This window comes from Oncorhynchus kisutch, linkage group LG1 (genome assembly GCF_002021735.2).
Source record: "Oncorhynchus kisutch isolate 150728-3 linkage group LG1, Okis_V2, whole genome shotgun sequence".
Taxonomy (NCBI): domain Eukaryota; kingdom Metazoa; phylum Chordata; class Actinopteri; order Salmoniformes; family Salmonidae; genus Oncorhynchus; species Oncorhynchus kisutch.
Genome location: NC_034174.2, coordinates 62,145,496 through 62,168,859, shown reverse-complemented (window position 1 = coordinate 62,168,859; position 23,364 = coordinate 62,145,496). Strand labels below are relative to the sequence as shown.

General features: G+C 42.9%; 1 protein-coding gene across 1 annotated transcript; it reads left to right on the top strand.

Moving 5' to 3' along the window:
* Positions 1–1,887: 1,887 nt before the first annotated feature.
* LOC109889745 (actin-related protein 2-A-like) lies at positions 1,888–23,145 on the top strand. Its single transcript, XM_020481411.2, has 9 exons — positions 1,888–2,033; positions 4,139–4,249; positions 9,832–10,047; positions 10,868–10,940; positions 11,801–11,937; positions 12,365–12,514; positions 13,963–14,108; positions 20,613–20,745; positions 21,354–23,145. The coding sequence occupies exons 1-9, from the start codon at positions 1,986–1,988 to the stop codon at positions 21,522–21,524; spliced, it is 1,185 nt and encodes a 394-aa protein (XP_020337000.1). The 5' UTR covers positions 1,888–1,985; the 3' UTR covers positions 21,525–23,145.
* The last annotated feature ends 219 nt before the right edge of the window (positions 23,146–23,364 follow it).

The window sequence follows — 23,364 nt, the reverse complement described above, 5'->3', positions numbered from 1 at the left end:
AGACTGGCCAATAAAAAAAAGAGAGGGGTAAAAGAACACAGACACTGGACAGAGGAACTTGTGAGGCATTTGTTTCTCAAACTAGACACTAATGTACTTGTCCTCTTGCTCAGTTGTGCACCGGGGCCTCCCACTCTTTCTATTCTGGTTAGGGCCAGTTTGTGCTGTTCTCTGAAGGGAGTAGTACACAGCTTTGTACGAGATCTTCAGTTTCTTGGCAATTTCTCGCATGGAATAGCCTTAATTTCTCAGAACAAGAATAGACGGATGAGTTTCCGAAAGAGCTTTGTTTCTGGCCATTTTGAGCCTGTAATCAAACGCACAAATGCTGATGCTCCAAATACTCAACTAGTCTAAAGAAGGACAGTTTTATTACTGCTTTAATCAGAACAACAGTTTTCAGCTGTGCTAACATAATTGCAAATGGTTTTCTAATGATCAATTATCCTTTTTAAAATTATAAACTTGGATTAGCTAACACAATGTGCCATTGGAACACAGGAGTGATTGTTGCTGATAATGGGCCTCTGTACGCCTATGTAGATATTCCATTTAAAAATCTGCCGTTTCCAGCTACAATAGTCAGTTACAACATTAACAATGTCTATACTGTATTTCTGATCAATTTTATGTTATTTTAATGGACAAAAAATGTCCTAAGTGACCCCAAACTTTTGAATGCTAATGTATTTTTTTTACATTGTTTGCAAACTGATTTGTGACAAGTATTAATGCCAAAATAGCATGCAAAATAGGCAAGCCTGTTATTTTTCCAAAAATGTCGGGCTCAAAACAGGTCACCTGCCCTGAATGACGGGTTGCCATTGGTCACCAGGAGGGATCAAACACATTGTTATTTATCACATGTGCCGAATGCTTACTTACAAGCCCTTAACCAACAATGCTTTAGGAAGTTAAGAAAAAATAACAAGCGAGGCTAAATGCAGGGGGTACCGGTTACTTGAGGTAACATGTTTATGTAGGTAGAGTTAAAGTGACTATGCACAGATTACAAACCGAGAGTAGCAGCAGTGTAAAAGAGGGGTCTGGTTAGCTCTTTGATTAGCTGTTCAGGAGTCTTATGGCTTGGGGGCAGAAGCTGTTAAGAAGCCTTTTGGACCTCGACTTGGCGCTCCGGTACTGATTGCCGTGTGGTATTAGAGAGAACAGTCTATGACTAGGGTGTCTGGAGTCTTTGACAATTTGTAGGGCCTTCCTTTGACACCGCCTGATATAGAGGTCCTGGATGGCAGGAAGCTTGGCCCCAGTGATGTACTGGGCCGTACGCACTACCATCTGTAGTGCCATGCGGTCGGAGGCCGAGCAGTTGCCATACCAGGCAGTGATGCAATCAGTGTAGCTCTAGAACCCTTTGAGGATCTGAGGACCCATGCCAAATCGTTTCAGTCTCCTGAGGGGGAATAGGCTTTGTTGTGCCCTCTTCACAACTGTCTTAGTGTGTTTGGACCATGATAGTTTGTTGGTGATGTGGATCAGCTAATGAAGTTGGCCACTAGAGGCCTCTATCATTCTTTATGGTTGAAATATTATTTTTCTGAGAAAATGTGCAAGAATTGAAGGTGCCAACACATTTTACAGTAATCATAAGAATATTTCATTGTCATATAAGAAAAAAATCTGCTCCTCCCTCGACATAGATCGATCAACTTAACTGTTTTCGGCGTAGGCCCACCAGGCCTCCACCTAAATGTATTGATAAAGCTTGCATTACGGATATTTCAACATTCTGATTGACACGACACTGTCAATCATTGTGATTGTCGAATAGAAAGGTGTATGGAAAGGCGTTGCCATATGTTATTGGCTGAATTTCTTTGCTATCTCTACCCTGATAGGTGTGTAAATTATATGGGCATGTGTCATACATTCCGGAAGAAGCCCTTTGCTAGAGCCGGGGTGGTGGTTTCCGCCTTGCCGAAGAAAGTTGTGCAAAGGAGGGCTGCTGGTTTCTGTATTCCGAGAAAATGGACAGCCAGGGAAGAAAAGTGGTGGTTTGCGACAATGGGACCGGGGTAAGTTTACAAACAGACCGTGTTCTATGGTCAAATTATGAGCGTCCCGGCTTTTGTGCTGTGCATTTTGGCAGAGGCGACGAGATGGGGAGGAACAGGAAGTAGCTCGTTTCATTGCTAGCTTGTTGTGTAGCCACGGTCTGGGTGAATGTATCTGTCAGCTTGTCAATTAGTTATGCATTCACTGAGGTTGGTGCATCTGTCAATTAGAGGTGGCAAGGTTAACACCGGTCGGTGGATAGTTTAGAGTACCGATTGTTTCCTCGAATTCGTGAATCAGTGGGAGTAGCCTTAAGTATTGTTATCGCAGCTTTCGGCTGACATTGCGAACTCGAATCGTCTCGAGCTAGTTCGGTGGCTGGCCAGCAAAGCTCGATAGCTAGCATTCAACGTTACAAATCAGTCTTATTGTTTCATAGCTTGCTCCAGAGAACGCTTACATATCGTGTTCGGCCACATGTAGCTATATCTTGTATTTCTTCGTCAGACATCATTACCCTACATTTCCATCCCTTGCTTCAATTTGATTGTTAGCTCAAACTAACAAGGCTCTCTGTAAGAAGTTGCCAGCGTCATTGTTAATTGCAAGGAAATGACGTGCTCTATTGCGTTTTATTCAGTAACTCCAAATTTTTAGATACTATTTGGTGTTCACAAAGAACGATGATCCAGCATCTATCTGTATTCCCACCCTCACCGAAACTTCTTTGAACTTGTAACAAGTATTTTACACTGCTACATTGTTGCATTGTCTGTTGCGTAAATGGATGAGGATTTGCACATATAGTTTTACTAAACCAGGCAGCAACAAACAAGTATCACAATTAAAGTATTGCTACCAACTGTTGACCAAGGCGATTTAAGCAACTAAACTTGTCTCGAGCAGTAGATACTGCGCATGCATCATTCTTGTAAAGTGAGGAAGTCAGAAACCATTCTTCCATGTAAGGAGTTATCAGATCTATTGCCACTCTCTTGTAAAATATGTTTGCAAACATGAGTCATCCGGTTAAAATTGACAAATACATTGAAATTTAATTTCTTTTTCACCCCCAACATTTTACCTTGGATGAATGTATTATCTGGCTAAATACTATCTATTTATGCTGTTTATTTGGTTTATGTTCCATTCAGTGGTTAGCTGACTCAGTCTCTCTCCAGCTACCTACCGCAAAGAAACTACGCTGCTTACAGCCTTTGTTTTCACACTGTGAATAAAATGGGATATGCTGTACACTAGCCTACCTCCTGTTTTTATAATTGTCTTTGAGTAACCTCTTCCTCTCTGAGCTGATGATGTGTTGTCTACTTGATGATGCATGTCATACACTTATTTTATTCTTCTTACCGGACGGTTGAGAATGAGATGTGGTTAGTGATGTAACGTAGGTGAAAGAAGGACGATTGTCATTAATCGTTATGTAGGCCCAAAGAAAGCCCAATGGATTTTAAACATGCATGGGAAAAGCGCTCGTATCGATTCAAGCGCTAGGCTATTCCTCGAAGCAAACGCACAGTACAACCTAACAGGTTTGAATGAAATTATCCGCATAGGTTGTCTACGTAACTTCCTAAGCATGCTGCACGTCAGGTAGTGATTGTAGGATGATAACACTACCAATGCTGTAACTTTCTCTGTAACCCCTCTGAGAGTGTTCACAAACAACGTAGGGTGGGGCTGAGGTTGCTGGGGTTGCTGGGGCTGGTATTTTGTCAGTTGTGCATTTCCCCCACTAATGGTTAGGTTTTGGTCAGGGCAAGCTGATTCTAAATCTGTACCTAGTGGCAACTCAAACAGCACCATGTGACTCAGAAAGTAGAGAAGGCTCTAACTTCTGCCTAATAAACAAGACGAGTACATTACTGCATTATCGATCAGGTTATCGATCAGGTTATGTCAGAGTTAATGGACTACAAGGTTTTCTTTTAAAGGAGTCTGGGCTAAATGCTTTGATCCAATTTCTAGTATTTTGCTATAGGGCTATTATTAATCTCTATTAATTTTGTCATTCTGTGTGCTATGAAAATGTATTTATGTCCTATGTTATTTACCAAAAATAATGTTTGTCACTGACCGTGCCCTTTGTCTCTCCCTTTAATCCTAGTTTGTGAAGTGTGGCTATGCAGGCTCCAACTTCCCAGAGCACATTTTCCCTGCATTGGTTGGCAGGCCAATCATTCGCTCCACAGCTAAAGTGGGAAACATTGAGATCAAGGTAACCTCACTTGTTTACTTCACATGAGTGTTAAATCCCTTTGATATCTAGACAAAAATATGTCTCTTAGTATTTACTCAAGAAAGTGGTAATAACCTGTTTCGAAGGGGGTCATATAAATATTGCATAATTTTTTTGACGAGTAACATACTGTGAATTCTGTCTGAAATGGGTATTAGTATCTGGGTTGAGTGTAATACAGAGTACTTTGTAAAATGGGTCCTGTTTTGTCATTTGTACCTATCATCTGGGGAAAGGGGATTGCACAATTGAATGTGTTGTTTTCCACTTTTAACCCAACCCCCTCTGAATCAGAGAGGGGGGGGGGCTGGCTTAATCGACGTCATCGAGGGGGTGACCTTGGCCTTGCTCAAGGGCCAAACTGAAGTTTTTTTTTCTACCTTGCCGGCTTGGATTCAAACCAGCAACCTTTTTGGTTATTTTATTTTAAATAATTTTACCTTTTTATTTAACTAGGCAAGTCAGTTAAGAACATTCTTATTTTCATTGACGGCCTAGGAACAGTGGGTTAACTGCCTTGTTCAGGGGCAGAATGACAGATTTTTACCTTGTCAGCTCGGGGGTTCGATCTTGCAACCTTTCGGTTAAGAGTCCAACGCTCTAACTGCTAGGCTACCTGCCGCCCCACTAGGCTACCTGCCGCCCCACTAGGCTACCTGCCGCCCCACTAGTTTTTAAGTTTTTCTTTTTCAGAACATGTAGACCTAGCGGGAAAATGGAGCACATTTTTTGATTTACACTACTTTATGTTAGATTACATTTTGCTTAGTCTCTCCACTGTGTACTTGTTGGAGCAATTGTCCTAACACTTATCCTGGATAAAGAAGCTATTTCAATGGAGATTCTTAGTTGACAGTGCTTTATTCCAGGACTAGCCTTAATCTGTGTTTGGGAAACCGGCTGTTTGAGTTGAGTTTTTCACAGTATTGGAGAGTTTAAAAAAACTATTTCTTCCATTGAGTGTCCTCTGGAAATCCAACAATCCAACACACTGTTCCCTATGGGAAACAATAGGCTAATATTTACCATTGCTGGCTGAGTCCCAAATGGCACCCTATGCCCTACATAGTTACTTTTAACCCTATGGGCCCTGATCAAAAGTAGTGCACTGCATAGGGAATAGGATTCCTTTTGGGATGTAGGGCATGATTTGTTGATTTAGCCTAGATGTCGCACCTAGTCTTGCTATCAAGGCGTTACACATTAACAATCACCTTTGATAACATTGCAGCATTATATGAGAGGATGGGTGGTTTTTGTAGGACACACACTGATTCACCTCAGTCCTTGGCTCCTCTGTCCTCCTCTCTCTCTGTTCTATCTTCTGACCCTCTGCTTCATCCCTCTCTTCCTCCCACCTCTCCTCCTTTTTTCCTGTTGAGGTAGAATAACGTAAAGATGGTAAGTGTGTATGTTTGCAGTTTCATAGGCCCCTGCTGTCTGCTCGGACAATGAAATGGCTGCACTCGTCATCTCTCCGACAAGAATGGTCCTTTTCTTTTTCTGTCAATTGTTTGGCATTGCTTCCTCATTCCCTCTCTACTACTCTTTCCCCGGTTTTCTGTGATGAAATGGTGTTCTGGCTTACCTTACAAACTGTTTTACTCCTTGTTTTTTTGTGTTTTTTTTACAAATCAACATGTTAAATACAGTGGTCTGAACACTGACAGACATTCATGGTCTTGTGTACATACAAGCAGTTGCAGAAGGAAATAGCAATTTTTTGTTTCACTTTTATTTAACCAGGTAGGCCAGTTGTGAACAAGTTCTAATTTACAACTGCGATCTGGCCAAGCTAAAGCAAAGCAGTGAGACAAAAACAAGTTATTTTTTTATTTAATTTAACTAAGCAATTCAGTTAAGAACAAATTCTTATTTACAATGACACCCTAGGAACAGTGGGTTAACTGCCTTGTTCAGGAGCATAACAACACATTTTTTAGCTTGTCAGCTCGGGGATTCAATCTAGCAACCTTCCGGTTACTAGTCCAACGCTCTAACCGCTAGGCTACCTGCTGCTGCTACACATGGGATAAACAAATGTACAGTCATTAACACAATAGAAGATCTGTATACAGTGTGTGTGAATGAAGTAAGGAGGTAAGGCAATAAATAGGCCATAGTGGCGAAGTAATTACAATTTAGCAATTAACACTGGAGTGATAGATGTGCAGATGAGGATGTGCAAGTAGAAATACTGGTGTGCAAAAGAGCAGAAAAAAAACAAATATGGGATGAGGTAGATAGTTGGTTGGATGGGCTATTTACAGATGGGCTGTGTACAGCTGCAGCGATCGGTAAGCTGCTCTGACAGCCAATGCTTGAAGTCAGTGAGGGAAATATAAGTCTCCAACTTCAATGATTTTTGCAATTCGTTCCAGTCATTGGCAGCAGAGTACTGGAAGGAAAGGCGGCCAAAATGTGTTTGCTTTGGGGATGACCAGTGAAATATACCTGCTGGAGCGGTGCTACGGGTGGGTGTTGCTATGGTGACCAGTGAGCTGAGATAAGGCGGAGCTTTACCTAGCAAAGACTTATAGATGACCTGGAACTAGTGGGTTTGGCGACGAATATGTATCGAGGACCAGCCAACAAGAGCATACAGGTCACAATGGTGGGTAGTACAGTTGAAGTCGGAAGTTTACATACACTTAGGTTGGAGTCATTTAAACTCGTTTTCAACCACTCCACAAATTTCTTGTTAACAAACTATAGTTTTGGCAAGTTGGTTAGGACATCTACTTTGCATGACACAAGTAATTTTTCCAACAATTGTTTACAGATTATTTCACTATCACAATACCAGTGGGTCCAAAGTGTGCCTTTAAACAGCTTGGACAATTCCAGAAAATGATGTAATGGCTTTAGAAGCTTCTGATAGGCTATTAACATAATTTGAGTCAATTGGAGGTGTACCAGTAGATGTATTTCAAGGCCTACCTTCAAACTCAGTGCCTCTTTGCTTGACATCATGGGATAATGAAAGGAAATCAGCAAAGACCTCAGAAAATGTATTGTTGACCTCCAAGTCTGGTTCATCCTTGGGAGCAATTTCCAAATGCCTGAAGGTACCATATTCATCTGTACAAACAATAGTACGCAAGTATAAACACAATGGGACCACACAGCCATCATACCGCTCAGGAAGGAGACGCGTTCTGTCTCCTAGAGATGAACGTACTTTGGTGCGGAAAGTGCAAATCAATCCCAGAACAGCAAAGGACCTTGTGAAGATGCTGGAGGAAATGGGTATAAAAGTATCTACCTCCACAGTAAAACGAGTCCTACTTCGACATAACCTGAAAGGCCACTCAGTAAGGAAGAAGCCACTGCTCCAAAACCGCGATTAAAAAAAGCTAGACTACAGTTTGCAACTGCACATGGGGACAAAGATTGTACTTTTTGGAGACATGTCCTCTGGTCTGATGAAATAAAAATAGAACTGTTGGGCCATAATTACCATCGTTATGTTTGGAGGAAAGAGGGGGAGGCTTGCAAGCCGAAGAACACCATCCCAACCGTGAAGCGTGGGGGCGGCAGCATGTTTTTGGGGGTGCTTTGCTGCAGGAGGGACTGGTGCACTTCACAAAATAAATGGCATCATGAGGCAGGAAAATTATGTGGATATATTGAAACAACATCTCAAGACATCAGTCAGGAAGTTAAAGCTTGGTTGCAAATGGGTCTTCCAAATACCCCAAGCATACTTCCAAAGTTGTGGCAAAATGGCTTAAGGGCAACAAAGTCAAGGTATTGGAGTGGCCATCACAAAGCCCTGACCTCAATCTCATAGAAAATTTGTGAGCAGAACTGAAAAAGCGTGTGTGTGCAAGGAGGCCTACAAACCTGACTCAATTACACCAGCTCTGTCAGGAGGAATGGGCCAAAATTCACCTTACTTATTGTGGGAAGCTTGTGGAAGGCTACCTGAAACATTTGACCAAAGTTAAACAATTTAAAGGCAATGCTACCAAATACTAATTGAGTGTATGTAAACTTCTGACCCACTGGGAATGTGATGAAAGAAATAATTTTCTCTGCTATTATTCTGACATTTCACATTCTTAAAATAAAGTGGTGTCCTAACTGACCTAAGACAGGGGAATTTTACTAGGATTAAATGTCAGGAATTGTGAAACTGAGTTTAAATGTATTTGGCTAAGGTGTATGTAAACTTCTGACTTAAACTGTATATGGGGCTTTGGTGACAAAACAGATGGCACTGTGATAGACTGCTTCCAATTTGCTGAGTGGTGTTGAAGGCTATTTTGTAAATGACATTGCCGAAGTCCAGCATCGGCAGGATAGTCAGTTTTACGAGGGTATGTTTGGCAGCATGAGTGAAGGAGGCTTTCTTGCGAAATAGGAAGCTGATTCTAGATTTAATTTTGGATTGATATCAATAGTAGAGAGATCATCATGAGAAGGGGAACATGTTGTCTGCTGTAGCTTCTCATGTTAAAAGAAACTTGCAAGCCTCATAACTACCACACTGAGCATGAGTTTACCAATGTAGTTCTCTGCCATTACGAGTGACTTGTTTGTTGGTCGGTAGACAGTCAAGCCTATTCTGAGTGCCTATACTATAGGTTCTAGACATTTTCAATAGGATCTGCATCCCAATTAACCAAATGTACATAGTCTATTGGTAAATAGCCCACCCATTTTCACCTACCTCATCCCCATACTGTTTTTATTTATTTACTTTTCTGCTCTTTTGCACACCAATATCTCTACCTGTACATGACCATCTGATCATTTATCACTCCAGTGTTAATCTGCAAAATTGTAATTATTTGCCTACCTCCTCATGCCTTTTGCACACATTGTATATAGACCCCCCCCCTTTGTTTTCTACTGTGTTATTGACTTGTTAATTGTTTACTCCATGTGTAACTCTTTGTTGTATGCTCACACTGCTATGCTTTATCTTGGCCAGGTCGCAGTTGCAAATGAGAACTTGTTCTCAACTAGCCTACCTGGTTAAATAAAGGTGAAATAAAATAAAAAATAAATAAATAAATAAAATGGATTCCGTTCTACTAACAGTGTGCTCTGACTGTATGGCTGGAATCTTTATCTAATGTTGCCTTATCTACCGCCTGTTCTCTGGAGCAGGGCTGAAAGTATCGTCAGATCACTAAAAGCAACATGCCCGCAGAATGACTAGATGTTGACTGCAACTATAATAACTGATGTTTTACTTTTTTTATTGTGGCATGCAAATGTCCTTTTAGGGAAGTGCTTTAAGTTTGTTCTGTAGAGCATTTTAAGATGGTGGATGTCCTTTTGGGACGTTGTTACCTTCTTACCCAGAGCTTTCCGTCCTCAATTTTTTTTGTATAGCTGTGGTCAGTCGGCATTGACACTGTGACAGTCGGTTTGTTGCTGTGGTACGTCAATGACTTGGGTGGTGGACACTGCAACTTTTCTATGCAGTAATATTCAGTGGCTACTGCACTATTGGGGTCCCTCCTAAACGGTGGGTTCATTATAAAAAGTCACGTCCTGGTTTTGACCCTAGTCTGAGAAACTCTGATCCTTATCCCCTCCCTCCCCAGGACCTGATGGTGGGGGATGAGGCGAGCGAGCTGCGCTCCATGCTGGAGGTGAACTACCCCATGGAGAACGGCATCGTGAGGAACTGGGATGACATGAAGCACCTGTGGGACTACACCTTTGGTCCCGAGAAGCTCAACATCGACTCGCGCAACTGCAAGATCCTGCTCACCGAGCCGCCTATGAACCCAACCAAGAACCGCGAGAAGATCATTGAGGTGCGTATACATTTTTTAAAAGTGTTTCTTTTTGTTAACCCACAACTACTAAATATGTTGTCAGAGGACAATTTCATTAACATGCTTTAGTTTTGAAAGTGTGTATTCTGGAGTGTACCCGGAACGGCTGGAGGAGATCTCTTGTAAGGCCTTTTATACGGTTCCATTGTGGATCTTAAATGATTCATCAGTCATAACAGTGATGCTCTGTGCCGAGGAGGCAGTAGTGCTCCCGATAAGGAGGTTTATCTTGGAGTTGCAACTTGTCAGTCATTGTGACTAAGGCAGCAACACTGCCTGGCAGACCTGGTTTCAACGAGTATTTGATTGAGTTTGAGTTTGATTGAGCCTGTCTGGAGTTTCACATGGGTGGACATTGCATTTTTGGGACTACTCCATTGCTTCCATTGTGCAAGGCCAGGTCAATCAACCACAGCTGAAGTATTTGAAAGACTTGAAATGCTATTTGAACCCAGATCTGCTGCTTGGCGACAGCTCCTCAGTGGGAGTCAGTCAGAGCCACTGTTATTAATGATTCAGGCTGTCCTCTGTGTGGGGGCCAGCCATGGCTAAGTTCTTTGAGAATAAGTCCTTTTCACCCATTTAAACTTCAGGTTTATGGATATGGAGGTCTATTCCTTTGAGTGGAAGTTGAGGTTAGATTTGTTGCGGTTTTCCTAGCATTGCCAAATGCAAAAACAAAGTTAAACAGCAACTTAGCATCTTGCTAATACAAATTAACTATAAATGCAGATTTTCTGTTGTTGCAGTAACTACACATTCCAGTGACATGCTCTCGCACTCCCCACCTCTTTCCTAGGTGATGTTTGAGACGTACCAGTTCTCTGGGGTTTACATAGCCATCCAAGCTGTGCTCACACTCTATGCTCAAGGTAGGTTCTTTAAAACAAAACAAGGCCACTAGAAGGAAGCTAGGACACCCAAAACCAGTGAAGAACACTGGGTACCTCAGATTTCACTCCAATGAATTGCAATTTAAAGTACCTTTCAGAACACATTGAGGAATGTAGGAGATTATACCTGGTAATTTGCTTTGGCTACGTTTCTACCATGGTAGCAACAATTATTTTGGACTTTTGGACTACTTTATTTTCCGGTACAGAAAGTACCAGATATTTACTTTACATTTTTAAATGGTTATTAGTTAATAACCTAATGAGTTTCTTGTTTGTTTCTTTGAGAAACAAATTAAAACAATTGATTTGGTACCAGATAGTTACCAGTTATTTGAAGTAAGTACCAGAAAGTACCCATTGATACCACATCCTTTCCTACCGTAGTAAATAGCTAGTATCGTAAAATAAAGTGCTTCCATTTGTACTGTACTGATTTGTATTTCTAACATCGAGGTCTTTCTCTGGTAAAAAAATAAGCACAACTGTGGAATGAGGGATGAAACAGGCTGTGCTAATGTGTGACGCTTTCAGTGGCAGGACGAGAGTTGAATATGCAGCAGCACGTAGTTGAATACGTAGCTGTACACTTCTTGTTGTTCTCTACTGTCATTGGCCTAAGCATTTATTTGATATTGAACCAATATACAGTATTATGATGGAAAACTCTTGACACCAAGAAATCGGTAATAACAATGAATAAAAAGCTTTACATTTCAAACGAGTAATGACGGAAATGGTCTATAATGTTGATATGGGCTTTGGAAACGATGGATGTGTTTTCTCACTGGCCCTATTCTGTTGGCACTGCTGTGTTTTTTTGTAAAAAAAAAATGTAGGTCTCCTGACGGGCGTGGTGGTGGACTCTGGTGATGGCGTCACCCACATCTGCCCCGTGTACGAAGGCTTCTCCCTGCCCCATCTGACCAGACGCCTGGACATTGCAGGACGAGACATCACGCGCTACCTCATCAAGGTGCACCCTCGTTCCCCACACGTGACTGTCTTAGAATGTCCTGTCCAGAAACCACTCCTAGCCCCGAGGCATGTGTAGATATGAGAAGACTGAATAACGCACTATGATGGATATTGAGCCTTGCCCGTTGGAGCTACTACCATATATATTTGTAACTATATAGCCTAATTCTTTCAAATCTACGCAAGAGCCTAGGAGGAACTAACTAGGGGGTGATTCCCTCATGACTATGTCTGATGACTTGCTAGTGGAAAGCAGTCGACTGTAAACCACACCTGTTCATTATTTCATGTTAAGATTTGTGATTTTTAAGAAAGGTGACGATTTAAAGAGTATTAGAGTCTTTTTAAATGAGTTTTTCAGTCCTTTACAACTGAGATATCTGCAAACCAACCAACCACGTCCCTTACCTCTGACCTTTATCCAGCTGCTGTTGCTGAGGGGCTACGCCTTCAACCACTCGGCGGACTTTGAGACGGTGCGCATGATGAAGGAGAAGCTGTGCTACGTGGGCTACAACATCGAGCAGGAGCAGAAGCTGGCGCTGGAGACCACCGTGCTGGTTGAGTCCTACACGGTCAGTAACACAGTCCTACATGGTCATTATCCTGGTCGAGTCCTACACTTCCAGTTCTTATTGTACAAGTTTAGGTAGTACAACCTTAAAAATCGAATTGTTTGCTTGAGTGTCGGATGGCGCAAGGTGAGCCTTGTGCGCTCTACCAAAGATGGGCTACTTACTAACTCAGGTTTGATCGCTAGTTACTCCTTTCATCTGTGGCGCTGCTTTCCTGTGCTAGTCGACAAGTGCTGAGCTATATATGGTAAGCCAAACATCTGTACAGATTTCCTATCTTTTCATTCAAAAATCTTTCTCTCGAGCCGCTAGTACATAGAGATGTATAGAAGGCATGTTTGTCACTAGACAGGAAAACCTCTATAGGCTTTTCTATCATAGAAGTGATCAAAGGCAAATATCAGAGGTGCACCCTCTATATATTTCTATGGACAGCAGCTGCCATGACATTTCTCCAATTTGAGATCGGATCATGGGAAACACGCGCCCGGTAGAGAGATGATTCTGGAAGTAATGCACACATTGTTTGACAGTGTAACTGTAATAATATTACCCGATTTTTAAAAAGCTACAAGTTACTTACAAAAGTAATCTGATTATGTAACGGATTACTTTTTATATATAACTCATCACCCCAAACACTGCATCATATTCTCCTTAGTCTTGCCTGGTAAGGGTGACACCATTTTACACTGAGAATAATAGACTTTATCTGTATTTGAGGCCTGGCTATATGGTAACACTGCCTCCTTGTGGACATAATGTATCATGGAGATCAGGTTATAATTTTAGAACAGTAGGAGACATATTTAGTGTGGGAGGAGCTCTTGAACCAAGCTCTGGATGTCCCCAGGTTACTTTGCACAAATCGGGTTTGATGGCCGGTAGGGGTTGGCGGTGAACCACGAAGGAACCGCGAGTCCCTGTGATGTAGAGGGAGTGGACGGAATTTTCCATGTGTGTGGCGGGCGGCGGCGCACCTCCCTGTTTCCTTGCCCAAATCCTGGAGAGAGAGGGAGAGGTGGAGGACATAGAATGGAACAAGGGCACTACTGTACCGTTGAAGAAACGACTCTCCCTCCCCATCCATGGGCGTGACATCATTTCCTGTACGACCCAGACTCCCACGCCACGTGCTGACCTGGTGTCTGTTTCCTCCTCTGGACTCCAGACTGGAGCCGTCAATGGGCCCTTTATGCTCCCTCCCACATAGTGTTCCGCCACGCTCTGTAAAAGGCCTACTGTCTGTCAGCCGGCTCCATCTGACCAGAGAGAGAAAGACTCTTAATGTTGCCAGTTCCAAACATTGTATATTGTCCATCTCTAGCCAAGCATTGCCTTCATATTTCCCTAGCAGTGTTCTAGCAGAAGAAAGCCATCAGTCCTGTCTCGATGTCAACTAAATGCTTTCCGATGTGTGAATGTTGTTCCCCTTTCTGTGTCCCCAGCTCCCCGACGGCAGGATGATCAAGGTGGGAGGGGAGCGGTTCGAGGCCCCTGAGGCTCTGTTCCAGCCCCACCTCATCAACGTGGAGGGAGTCGGGGTGGCAGAGCTCCTCTTCAACACCATCAATGCAGCAGACATCGACACCAGGTAACTCCATGACAGACTCCCCCTACTTACTAGTGAGAGACCTAGTAATTTCCAAACCTCTATCCTTCCCTTTCACATCTCCTTTTGCCATTTCATTAGTTTACGTTCTAGACTTTGAGTGGATGCTCTTGAGCAGAGTGATGATGTTGAACTGCATAGCCAAAACCCTTCAAAGGTCAGTCACTAGTTGTCACTGCAGTGCTATGATGGAATCTGGGCTGTCCCCGACAAAAAAAAAATATTGGTCAACCAAGAGTCGTCTGTTCAAGCCACCCTTTGCCTTGATGACAGCTTCGCACACTCTTAGCATTCTCTCAACCAGCTTCATGAGCTAGTCAACTGGAATGCATTTCAATTAACAGGTGTTCCTTGTTAATTTGTGGAATTTCTTTCCTCGTTAAAAACCTTTTAAGGATCGGCCCCCTTTTTTAAACATTTTCACCTTTTTATACTGTTCAACATACCTTATGTCAATTTAATCTTATCCTCAATACTGACTAATGGTGTTTTCTAATGCAATAAATACATTCACCGATTACTACCTGTCAGGGCAAGGAGATTGAGGTTGTAACCTCATAAATATCTTGGAATTTTAATTGATGACGGCCTCTTTTAAATTGCATATTCAACAACTTACAAAAATAATTGAAGCTGAAATTGGGATTTTATTTTAGGAATAAGGCCTGTTTTTATTTTGAAGCCAGAAGGAGGCTAGTATCAGCCACATTTATGCCTTTACTAGACTATGGGGATATTTTATATATGAATGCTTCCGCTCAGTGTTTGAGATCAATTGACACTCTTTACCATGGCACTTTGAGATTTATTTTAAACTGCAAAACCCTTATGCACCACTGCACTTTGTATACCAGGGTTGGCTGGCCTCTTGTCACTTGTAGGCTCAGTCACTGGTATACTTTTATTTACAAAGCCATTTGGGGTTTACTACCTTTTTATTTGTGCATTTTTATTGTTCAGAAATGTGGTGGGTACTCTCTTCATTCGCTCGACTTTATCCTGCTAACTGTTCCAAATGTCCGAACTGAATTTGGTAAAAGGGCTTTTATGTACTCTGCGCCATAGTCTTGGAACACCTTACAAAATACTTTTAAAATGGAAGAACTTGTCCCGATTGGTGTTTTTAAATCACTGATGAAGGATTTTCAGGCTGATTCCCTGACCTGTCAATGTTTTTAATTTGCTGTTTTATACTCTTGTGAATTCAATGGGTTTTACTAGATTACTTGTAGTTTTTCATGTCTGTCTGTAATTTTTTTGTAATGACTTGGTGCTGCCTATCTTGGCTAGGGCGCTCTTGAAAAAGAGATTTTAATCTCAGTGAGCCCTTCCTGGTCAAATAAAGTAATAAATAAAATCACATACCCAAATCTAACTGCTGGAAGCAAGGATATGAATATTCTTGGTACCATTTGAAAGGAAACACTTTGAAGTTTGTGGAAATGTGAAAGGAATCTAGGAGAATAACACATAGATCTGGTAAAAAAAAAAAACATGTTTTTGTACCATCTTTGAAATGCAAGCGAAAGGTCATAATGTATTATTCTAGCCAAGGCACAATTTAGATTTTGTCCACTAGGTGGCAGCAATGTATGTGCAAAGTTTCAGACTGATCCAATGAACCATTGCATTTCTGTTCAAAATGCTGTGTCACGACTGCCCAAATGTGCCTAATTTATTTATGAATGCATTTGAGCCAATCAGTTGTGTTGTGACAAGGTAGGGGTGGTATACAGAAGATAGCCCTATTTGGTAAAAGACCAAGTCCAGATTGTGGCAAGAACAGCTCGAATAAGCCAAGAGAAACAACAGTCCATTACTTTAAGACATGACGCTCAGTCAATCTGTAACATTTAAAGAACTTTGAACGTTTCTTCAAGTGCAGTTGCAAAAACCATCAAGTGCAATGATGAAACTGGCTGTCATGAGGACCGCCACTGGAAAGGAAGACCGAGTTACCTCTGCTGCAGAGGGTGAGTTCATTAGTTACCAGCCTCAGAAATGAGCAATTAACTGCACCTCAGATTGCAGCCCAAATGAATTATTCACAGAGTTCAAGTAACAGACACATCTCAATATCAACTGTTCAGAGGAGACTGCATGAATCAGGCCTTCATCGTCGGATTGCTGCAAAGAAACAACTGAAGGACACCAATAATAAGAAGAGACTTGCTTGGGCCAAGAAACATGAGCAATGGACATTAGACCTGTGGAAATTTGAGATTTTTGGTTCCAACCACCATGTCTTTGTGAGATGCAGAGTAGGGGAACAAATGATCTCCGCATGTGTGGTTCCCACCGTGAAGCATGGAGGAGGATGTGTGGGGGTGCTTTGCTGGTGACACTGTCTGATTTCTATTTAGAATTCAAGGCACACTTAACCAACATGGCTACCACAGCTTTCTGCAACAGGTAAATGTTTCAAAACACACCTCCAGGCTGTGTAAGGGCTAATCGACTAAGAAGGAGTGAGGCATCAGATGACCTGGCCTCCACAATCACCCGACCTCAACCCTATTGAGATGGTTGGGATGAATTGGAACGCAGAGTGAAGGAAAAGCAGCCAACAAGTGCTCAGCATATGTGGGAACTGTTGGAAAAGCATTCCAGGTGACTACCTCATGAAGCTGGTTGAGATAATACCAAGTGTGCAAAGCTGTCATCAGGGCAAAGGGTGGCTATTTAAAGAATCTCAACTATAAAATAGATTTTGATTTGTTTAACACCTTTTTTGGTTACTTCATGATTCCATATGTTATGTCATAGTTTTGATGTCTTCACAATTATTCTACAATGTAGAAAATAGTCAAAAATATTTTTTTCACCTTTATTTAACCAGGTAGTCTAGTTGAGAACAAGTTCTCATTTGCAACTGCGACCTGGCCAAGATGAAGCAAAGCAGTTCGACACATACAACAACACAGTTACACATGGAATGAACAAACATACAATCAATAATACAGTAGGAAAATCTATATACAGCATGTGCAAATGAGGTAGGATAAGGGAGGTAAGGCAATAAATAGGCCATGGTGGCGAAGTAATTACAATATAGAAATTAAACACTAGAATGGTAGAATGTGCAGAAGATGAATGTGCAAGTAGAGATACTGGGGTGCAAAGGAGCAAGATAAATAAATACAGTATGGGGATGAGGTAGATTGGATGGGCTATTTACAGATGGGCAATGTACAGGTGCAGTGATCTGTGAGCTGCTCTGACAGCTGGTGATTAAAGCTAGTGAGGAAGTAAGAGTCTCCAGCTTTAGAAATGTTTGCAGTTTGTTCCAGTCATTGGCAGCATAGAACTGGAAGGAGAGGTGGCCAAAGGAAGAATTGGCTTTGGGGGTGACCAGTGAGATATACCTGCTGGAGCACGTGCTATGGGTGGGTGCTGCTATGGTGACCAGTGAGCTGAGATAAGGCGGGGCTTTACCTAGCAGAGACTTGTAGATGACCTGGAGCCAGTGGGTTTGGCGACGAGTATGAAGCGAGGGCCAGCCAACGAGGGCGTACAGGTCGCAGTGGTGGGTAGTATATGGGACTTTGGTGACAAAACGGATGGCACTGTGAGAGACTGCATCCAATTTGTTGAGTTGGGTATTGGAGGCTATTTTGTAAATGACATCGCCGAAGTCGGATCGCTGGGATGGTCAGTTTTATGAGGGTATGTTTGGCAGCATGAGTGAAGGATGCTGTGTTGCGAAATAGAAAGCAGATTCTAGATAACATTTTTGATTGGAGATGTTTGATGTGAGTCTGGAAGGAGAGTTTACAGTCTAACCAGACACCTAGAATATGTGGACAACTACAAATACGTCAGAACCGTCCAGAGTAGTGATGCTGGACGGGCGGACAGGTGAGGGCAGCGATGGGTTGAAGAGCATGCATTTAGTTTTACTTGCATTTAAGAGCAGTTGGAGGCTACGGAAGGAGAGTTGTACGGCATTGAAGCTCTTCTGGAGGTTAGTTAACACAGTGCTCAAAGAAGGTCCAGAGGTATACAGAATGGTGTCGTCTGCGTAGATGGATCAAATAATCACTAGCAGCAAGAGCGACATCATTGATGTATACAGAGAAAAGAGTCGGCCCGAGAATTGAACCCTGTGGCACCCCCATAGAGACTGCCAGAGGTCCGAACAACAGGCCCTCCAATTTGACACACTGAACTCTCTGAGAAGTAGTTGGTGAAGCAGGCGAGGCAGTCATTTGAGAAACCAAGGCTGTTGAGACCTTAGAAAGGCAGGGTAGAATAGATATCGGTCTGTAGCAGTTTGGGTCTAGAGTGTCTCCCCCTTTTGAAGAGGGGAATGACTGCGGCAGCCTTCCAATCTACGGGAGTCTCAGAAAATATGAGAGGTTGAACAGGTTAGTAATAGGGGTTACAACAATTTCGGCAGATAATTTTAGAGAGGGTCCAGATTGTCTAGCCCGGCTGATTTGTAGGGGTCCAGATTTTGCAGCTCTTTCAGAACATCAGCTATCTGGATTTGGGTGAAGGAGAAGTGGGGGAGGCTTGGGCAAGTTGCTGTTGTGGGGTGGGGTGGAGGGCTGTTGATCGGGGTAGCCAGGTGGAAAGCATGGCCAGCCGTAGAAAAATGCTTATTGAAATTCTTAATTATAGTGGATTTATCGGTGGTGACAGTATTTCCTAGCCTCAGTGCAGTGGGCAGCTGGGAGGAGGTGTTCTTATTCTCCATTGGACTTTACAGTGTCCCAGAACTTTTTTGAGTTTGTGCTACAGGATGCAAATGTCTGCTTGAAAAAGCTAGCCTTAGCTTTGCTAACTGCCTGTGTATATTTGTTCTTAACTTCCCTGAAAAGTTGCATATCGCGGGGGCTGTTCGACGCTAATGCAGAATGCAACAGGATGTTTTTGTGCTGTTCAAGGGCAGTCAGGTCTGGAGAGAACCAAGGGCTATATCTGGTTCCTGGTTCTACATTTTTTTGAATGGGGGCATGTTTATTTAAGATGGTGAGGAAGGCACTTTTAAAGAATAACCAGGCATCCTCTACTGACGGGATGAGGTCAATATCCTTCCAGGATACCCGGGCCAGGTCGATTAGAAAGGCCTGCTCGCTGAACTGTTTTAGCGTTTGACAGTGATGAGGGGTGGTCGTTTGACCGCAGACCCATTACGGATGCAGGCAATGAGTGCAGGCAACTATTCTATAATGTAGAAATAATGAAAAAAAAGGTGTAGGTGTGTCCAAACCTTTAACAGTATGGATGATTTCTAAAGCCAGGCACATCTTTTAAAAATTTTTATTTTTTATTTTACCCCCTTTTCTCCCCAATTTCGTGGTATCCAATTGTTAGTAATTACGATCTTGTCTCATCGCTACAACTCCCGTACGGGCTTGGGAGAGAGCCCGATACACAACCTTAACAACCACACTGCTTCTTAACACAGCGTGCATCCAACCCCGAAGCCAGCCACACCAATGTGTCGGAGGAAACACTGTGCACCTGGCGACCTTGGTTAGCGTGCAAGGATATCCCTACCGGCCAAACCCTCCCTAACCCGGACGCCGGTTGCGGCTGGCTGCGACAGAGCCTGGGCGCGAACCCAGAGTCTCTTGGGCGCGAACCCAGAGTCTCTGGTGGCACAGCTAGCGCTGCGATGCGATGCAGTGCCCTAGACCACTGCGCCACCTGGGAGGCCCTAAGCCAGGCACATTTTAAGTTGGGCGATTGATTATAGACCTAATTTAAGTTTTTCCCTCACTTTTTTTTTGACAATTAAGATAAGGACTGTTTTCTCGTCTCTTAACTCCGCTGCTGCCTCCACCCCATTGTTCTCAACATCAATATGCTGGTTAACTTTGCAAATGTTTTTATTTATTTAACCTTTTATTTAATTAGGCAAGTCAGTTAACAAGTTCTTATTTACAATGACGGCCTACCATGGCCAAACCCTAACCCGAACGACGCTGGGCCAATTGTGCGCCGCCCTATGGGACTCCCAATCACGGCCGGTTGGGATACAGCCTGGAATCGAACCAGGGTCTGTAGTGCCTTAGACCGCTGCGCCATAGAAACAGGTCTAGGAAAAGGCGCTAATTCAGCAGCGCGCTAATGTATACAATTTCAGCCTCCACAATGGATCATTCCACTCAGACAGGCACGAATCAGACGGGTGTCTTATACACCATGATTTTTTTTCCTACTCTGCTCGACTAAAAGGCTGCTGGTCAAGCAAGATATCTACCGACCAGTCGACCAAATGGTCAGTCCTAGATGAATTATGACGACAACAAAACATTCTCCATATCGTATTTTTTCTTCTATTCTCTACATCCCCTTTTCTCTCCCCTAAACATCCTCACCTTCTCTCCTCAGGGCTGAATTCTACAAACACATTGTGGCAGAATGTTCGCTTTTCCTAGCTCCATGTCACCATTCTTATTCACCTTTGTTATTTCTCTCCATTCCTTCTCCTTCCTCCAGGTCTTCTCCCTAAATGTTTTTTCCTTCTCTCCACAGGTCTGAGTTCTACAAACACATAGTGCTGTCGGGGGGCTCCACCATGTACCCTGGCCTTCCCTCTCGACTGGAGCGTGAGCTCAAGCAGCTCTACCTGGAACGCGTGCTGAAGGGAGACGTGGATAAGCTCTCGGTGAGGACAGACACCGAACGCTATTTGTCTTTACTTTGAAGTAGCTTGCTTCAAGTACATGTCATATTTTATTGTTGATGTTTTTAGTGCAGGTTTTACTGTCCAATATTTGGCATTTAACAGATGGATCAACTACTTAGACATTTAACAATCAATTTTCTCGCTGCATTAATTTCATCGGCCACCAGGTGGCGGTGTTGCCCTAAATTGAAATAGTGTACACAACACAAGCAATGTGCTTCTTCAAACACTGAGAGTGAACTATTTTCGTCATGGGACCATGTTTAAATCATGCGCTCGACAACAAAATAAAAATATAATGTCTCATTGTTCCTCATTCATTCCGTTACACACTGATTGCTCAATTTGGCTACAATATCCATTTCAGCATTTTCAATGACAGGCCTGCTGGTTCAGTTCATGTAATTATTAGATGATTTTACACCTATTTTTAGTTAAGGTTAACAGACACCAACATACATTTTTCCCTCTTCTTTTGCCCCTTTCCTTATTTCTCCTCTTCCCCCCTTATGCTCTTGTTTTCCCTTCTCACACTCTTCCCTTCTCCTTATCTTCTATTCTGTCTCTCCTTTCCTGCTCGTGTGCAGAAATTCAAGATCCGCATCGAGGACCCCCCTCGCCGCAAGCACATGGTGTTCCTGGGTGGGGCCGTGCTGGCCGACATCATGAAGGACAAGGACAACTTCTGGCTGACGAGGGAGGAGTACCAGGAGAAGGGGATACGTGTCCTGGAGAAGCTAGGGGTCACCGTCAGATAAACCCCCTCCAAGATGCACATGTCTGGGCTAAGTCTGAAATGGCACCCTATTCCCTTAGTGCACTACCCTATGGGGTCTGGTTAAAAGTAGTGCACTATCTAGGGAATAGGGTGCAATTTGGGATGCAACCCTGGTCTTCTCTCCCGCCCTCCTCCTCCGCCACGTCCTCCACTTGATATCCATCTTTCGCTCACCTCATCTTCTTGACGCGGTCATCTTTTTTTACCACCTGTCCCAGATTCGCTCACTCTCACTCCAAGGGCATGCTGGGACAGACTGGTGGGGTTGGGGAGGTGGGAGGAGATAGATGAGGTGCTAACAACGCGTCTCCTGGGAATAGTTTAAATCATGTTGCCCAACTTATTCTGTCAAAACACGATCCCAATAGTGAAGTCAATTATTATTAGGGATTCATTTATAGAGGGGGTGTTGGATTCCCCTGTGTTGTGGGCACGGGGTACAAAAGGGGCCCCCATCAAAGGCAAGCTGCCCTTCTTAAATCCACCCTTCTGCTTATCTTCGTCTTTTGTCTTAATCAGCAGGGGGATTGCTTGCTCCTCTTGAGTCCCTCGTAACGAATGGGTACACACTCTGTTTATCCCCGAGGTTAATTTAAGGTCGTTGTAATGTTGAGAGGTCAGGGGATGATGGTGGGTTAGAGGGCAGGTGGTTTATGGGGCATGTTTCTCCTTCTCACAGGGTCCACCTGCCCACTTGTCCGACTCCCATATCCAAACAGTGTGTCGTAAGGGGGATGTGGTGATGACAAAAAGAAACGGTTGACCTTCCCTCACGATAAAAATAAATAAAATAAATTAAAAAGGCATTTCATTCCACTGATGGCAAAATATTTGCCATGCATTCAATTCCAATGAGGACTGCTCAGCCTTGTAATTGGAGTCACGTTTTGTGTTCACATTCATTTTGCTGATGCGCTTTCCTTTTGGAGGAGAAGAGGTTTTGCCTTTGTTTTGTCAGACATGTTATTTGTACGGATTTGTGTATTTCTTTTGCAGTGCATTACTCAAAATAAAGAGTGAGGACGTGTTATCCTCATCATGGCTGTTGGACACACGAGTCCATTGGTTTTTTTTTAAGGTCTGGGTTAGTTTGCCCTCCAACAACAGGTCTAGGATCTCTATCCCAGGGCCTATCCTTAACCATTGTGAGCTCAACAATCCATCAGACCTAGGGCTTGTTGTTAAGGGCGTACTGAACCGTACGTAACCTGTTTAGAGAGGAAGTCATTCTGAGACCAGTAGGAACTCTCCATAGTCTCAGCTCCAGTGAAGATACATTTTTTGAGATCTGGTGTCATTAGGGGTGGGGATTTGTTGGGGGAGTTGAACATTTGTAATATTAATAACAATTTGGGTGTCATGGAGACCACATAAAAGCTGGTATTTAAGGTTTTCCTTTTTTGGTTTTCATATGTATATTGGAGGCACTTACACAACTGTATGTATAATTTTCTTTTTTGACAAAACGGTCATCCAGTGCCAAGTGCAGTTATTGTAGCTGGATCTTATTTTTGGTTGCTTTTTTTTCCTCTTTTCTTTGTTTTTGTTCATAGCATAACTGCCTACCGCTGATTTAAATAAAGCAACGTGATTTATAAATACCTGGTGGTGCTCTGTCTTTGAGATGTACCATGTGGTCGCCATAAATACTTGTGACATTATCGTTGTTGTCGGCAGTGATCCTAAATAAGACCGAATTAGAAGGCAGATGAATTGCCTCAAAAGAATGGTATATTCACGTGTACGGATGCATGGGTATGCTGTGTAACTATGTGGTCATATTTAGAATGAAGGCTGCAGAGAACAAGAATGCGAGTGGC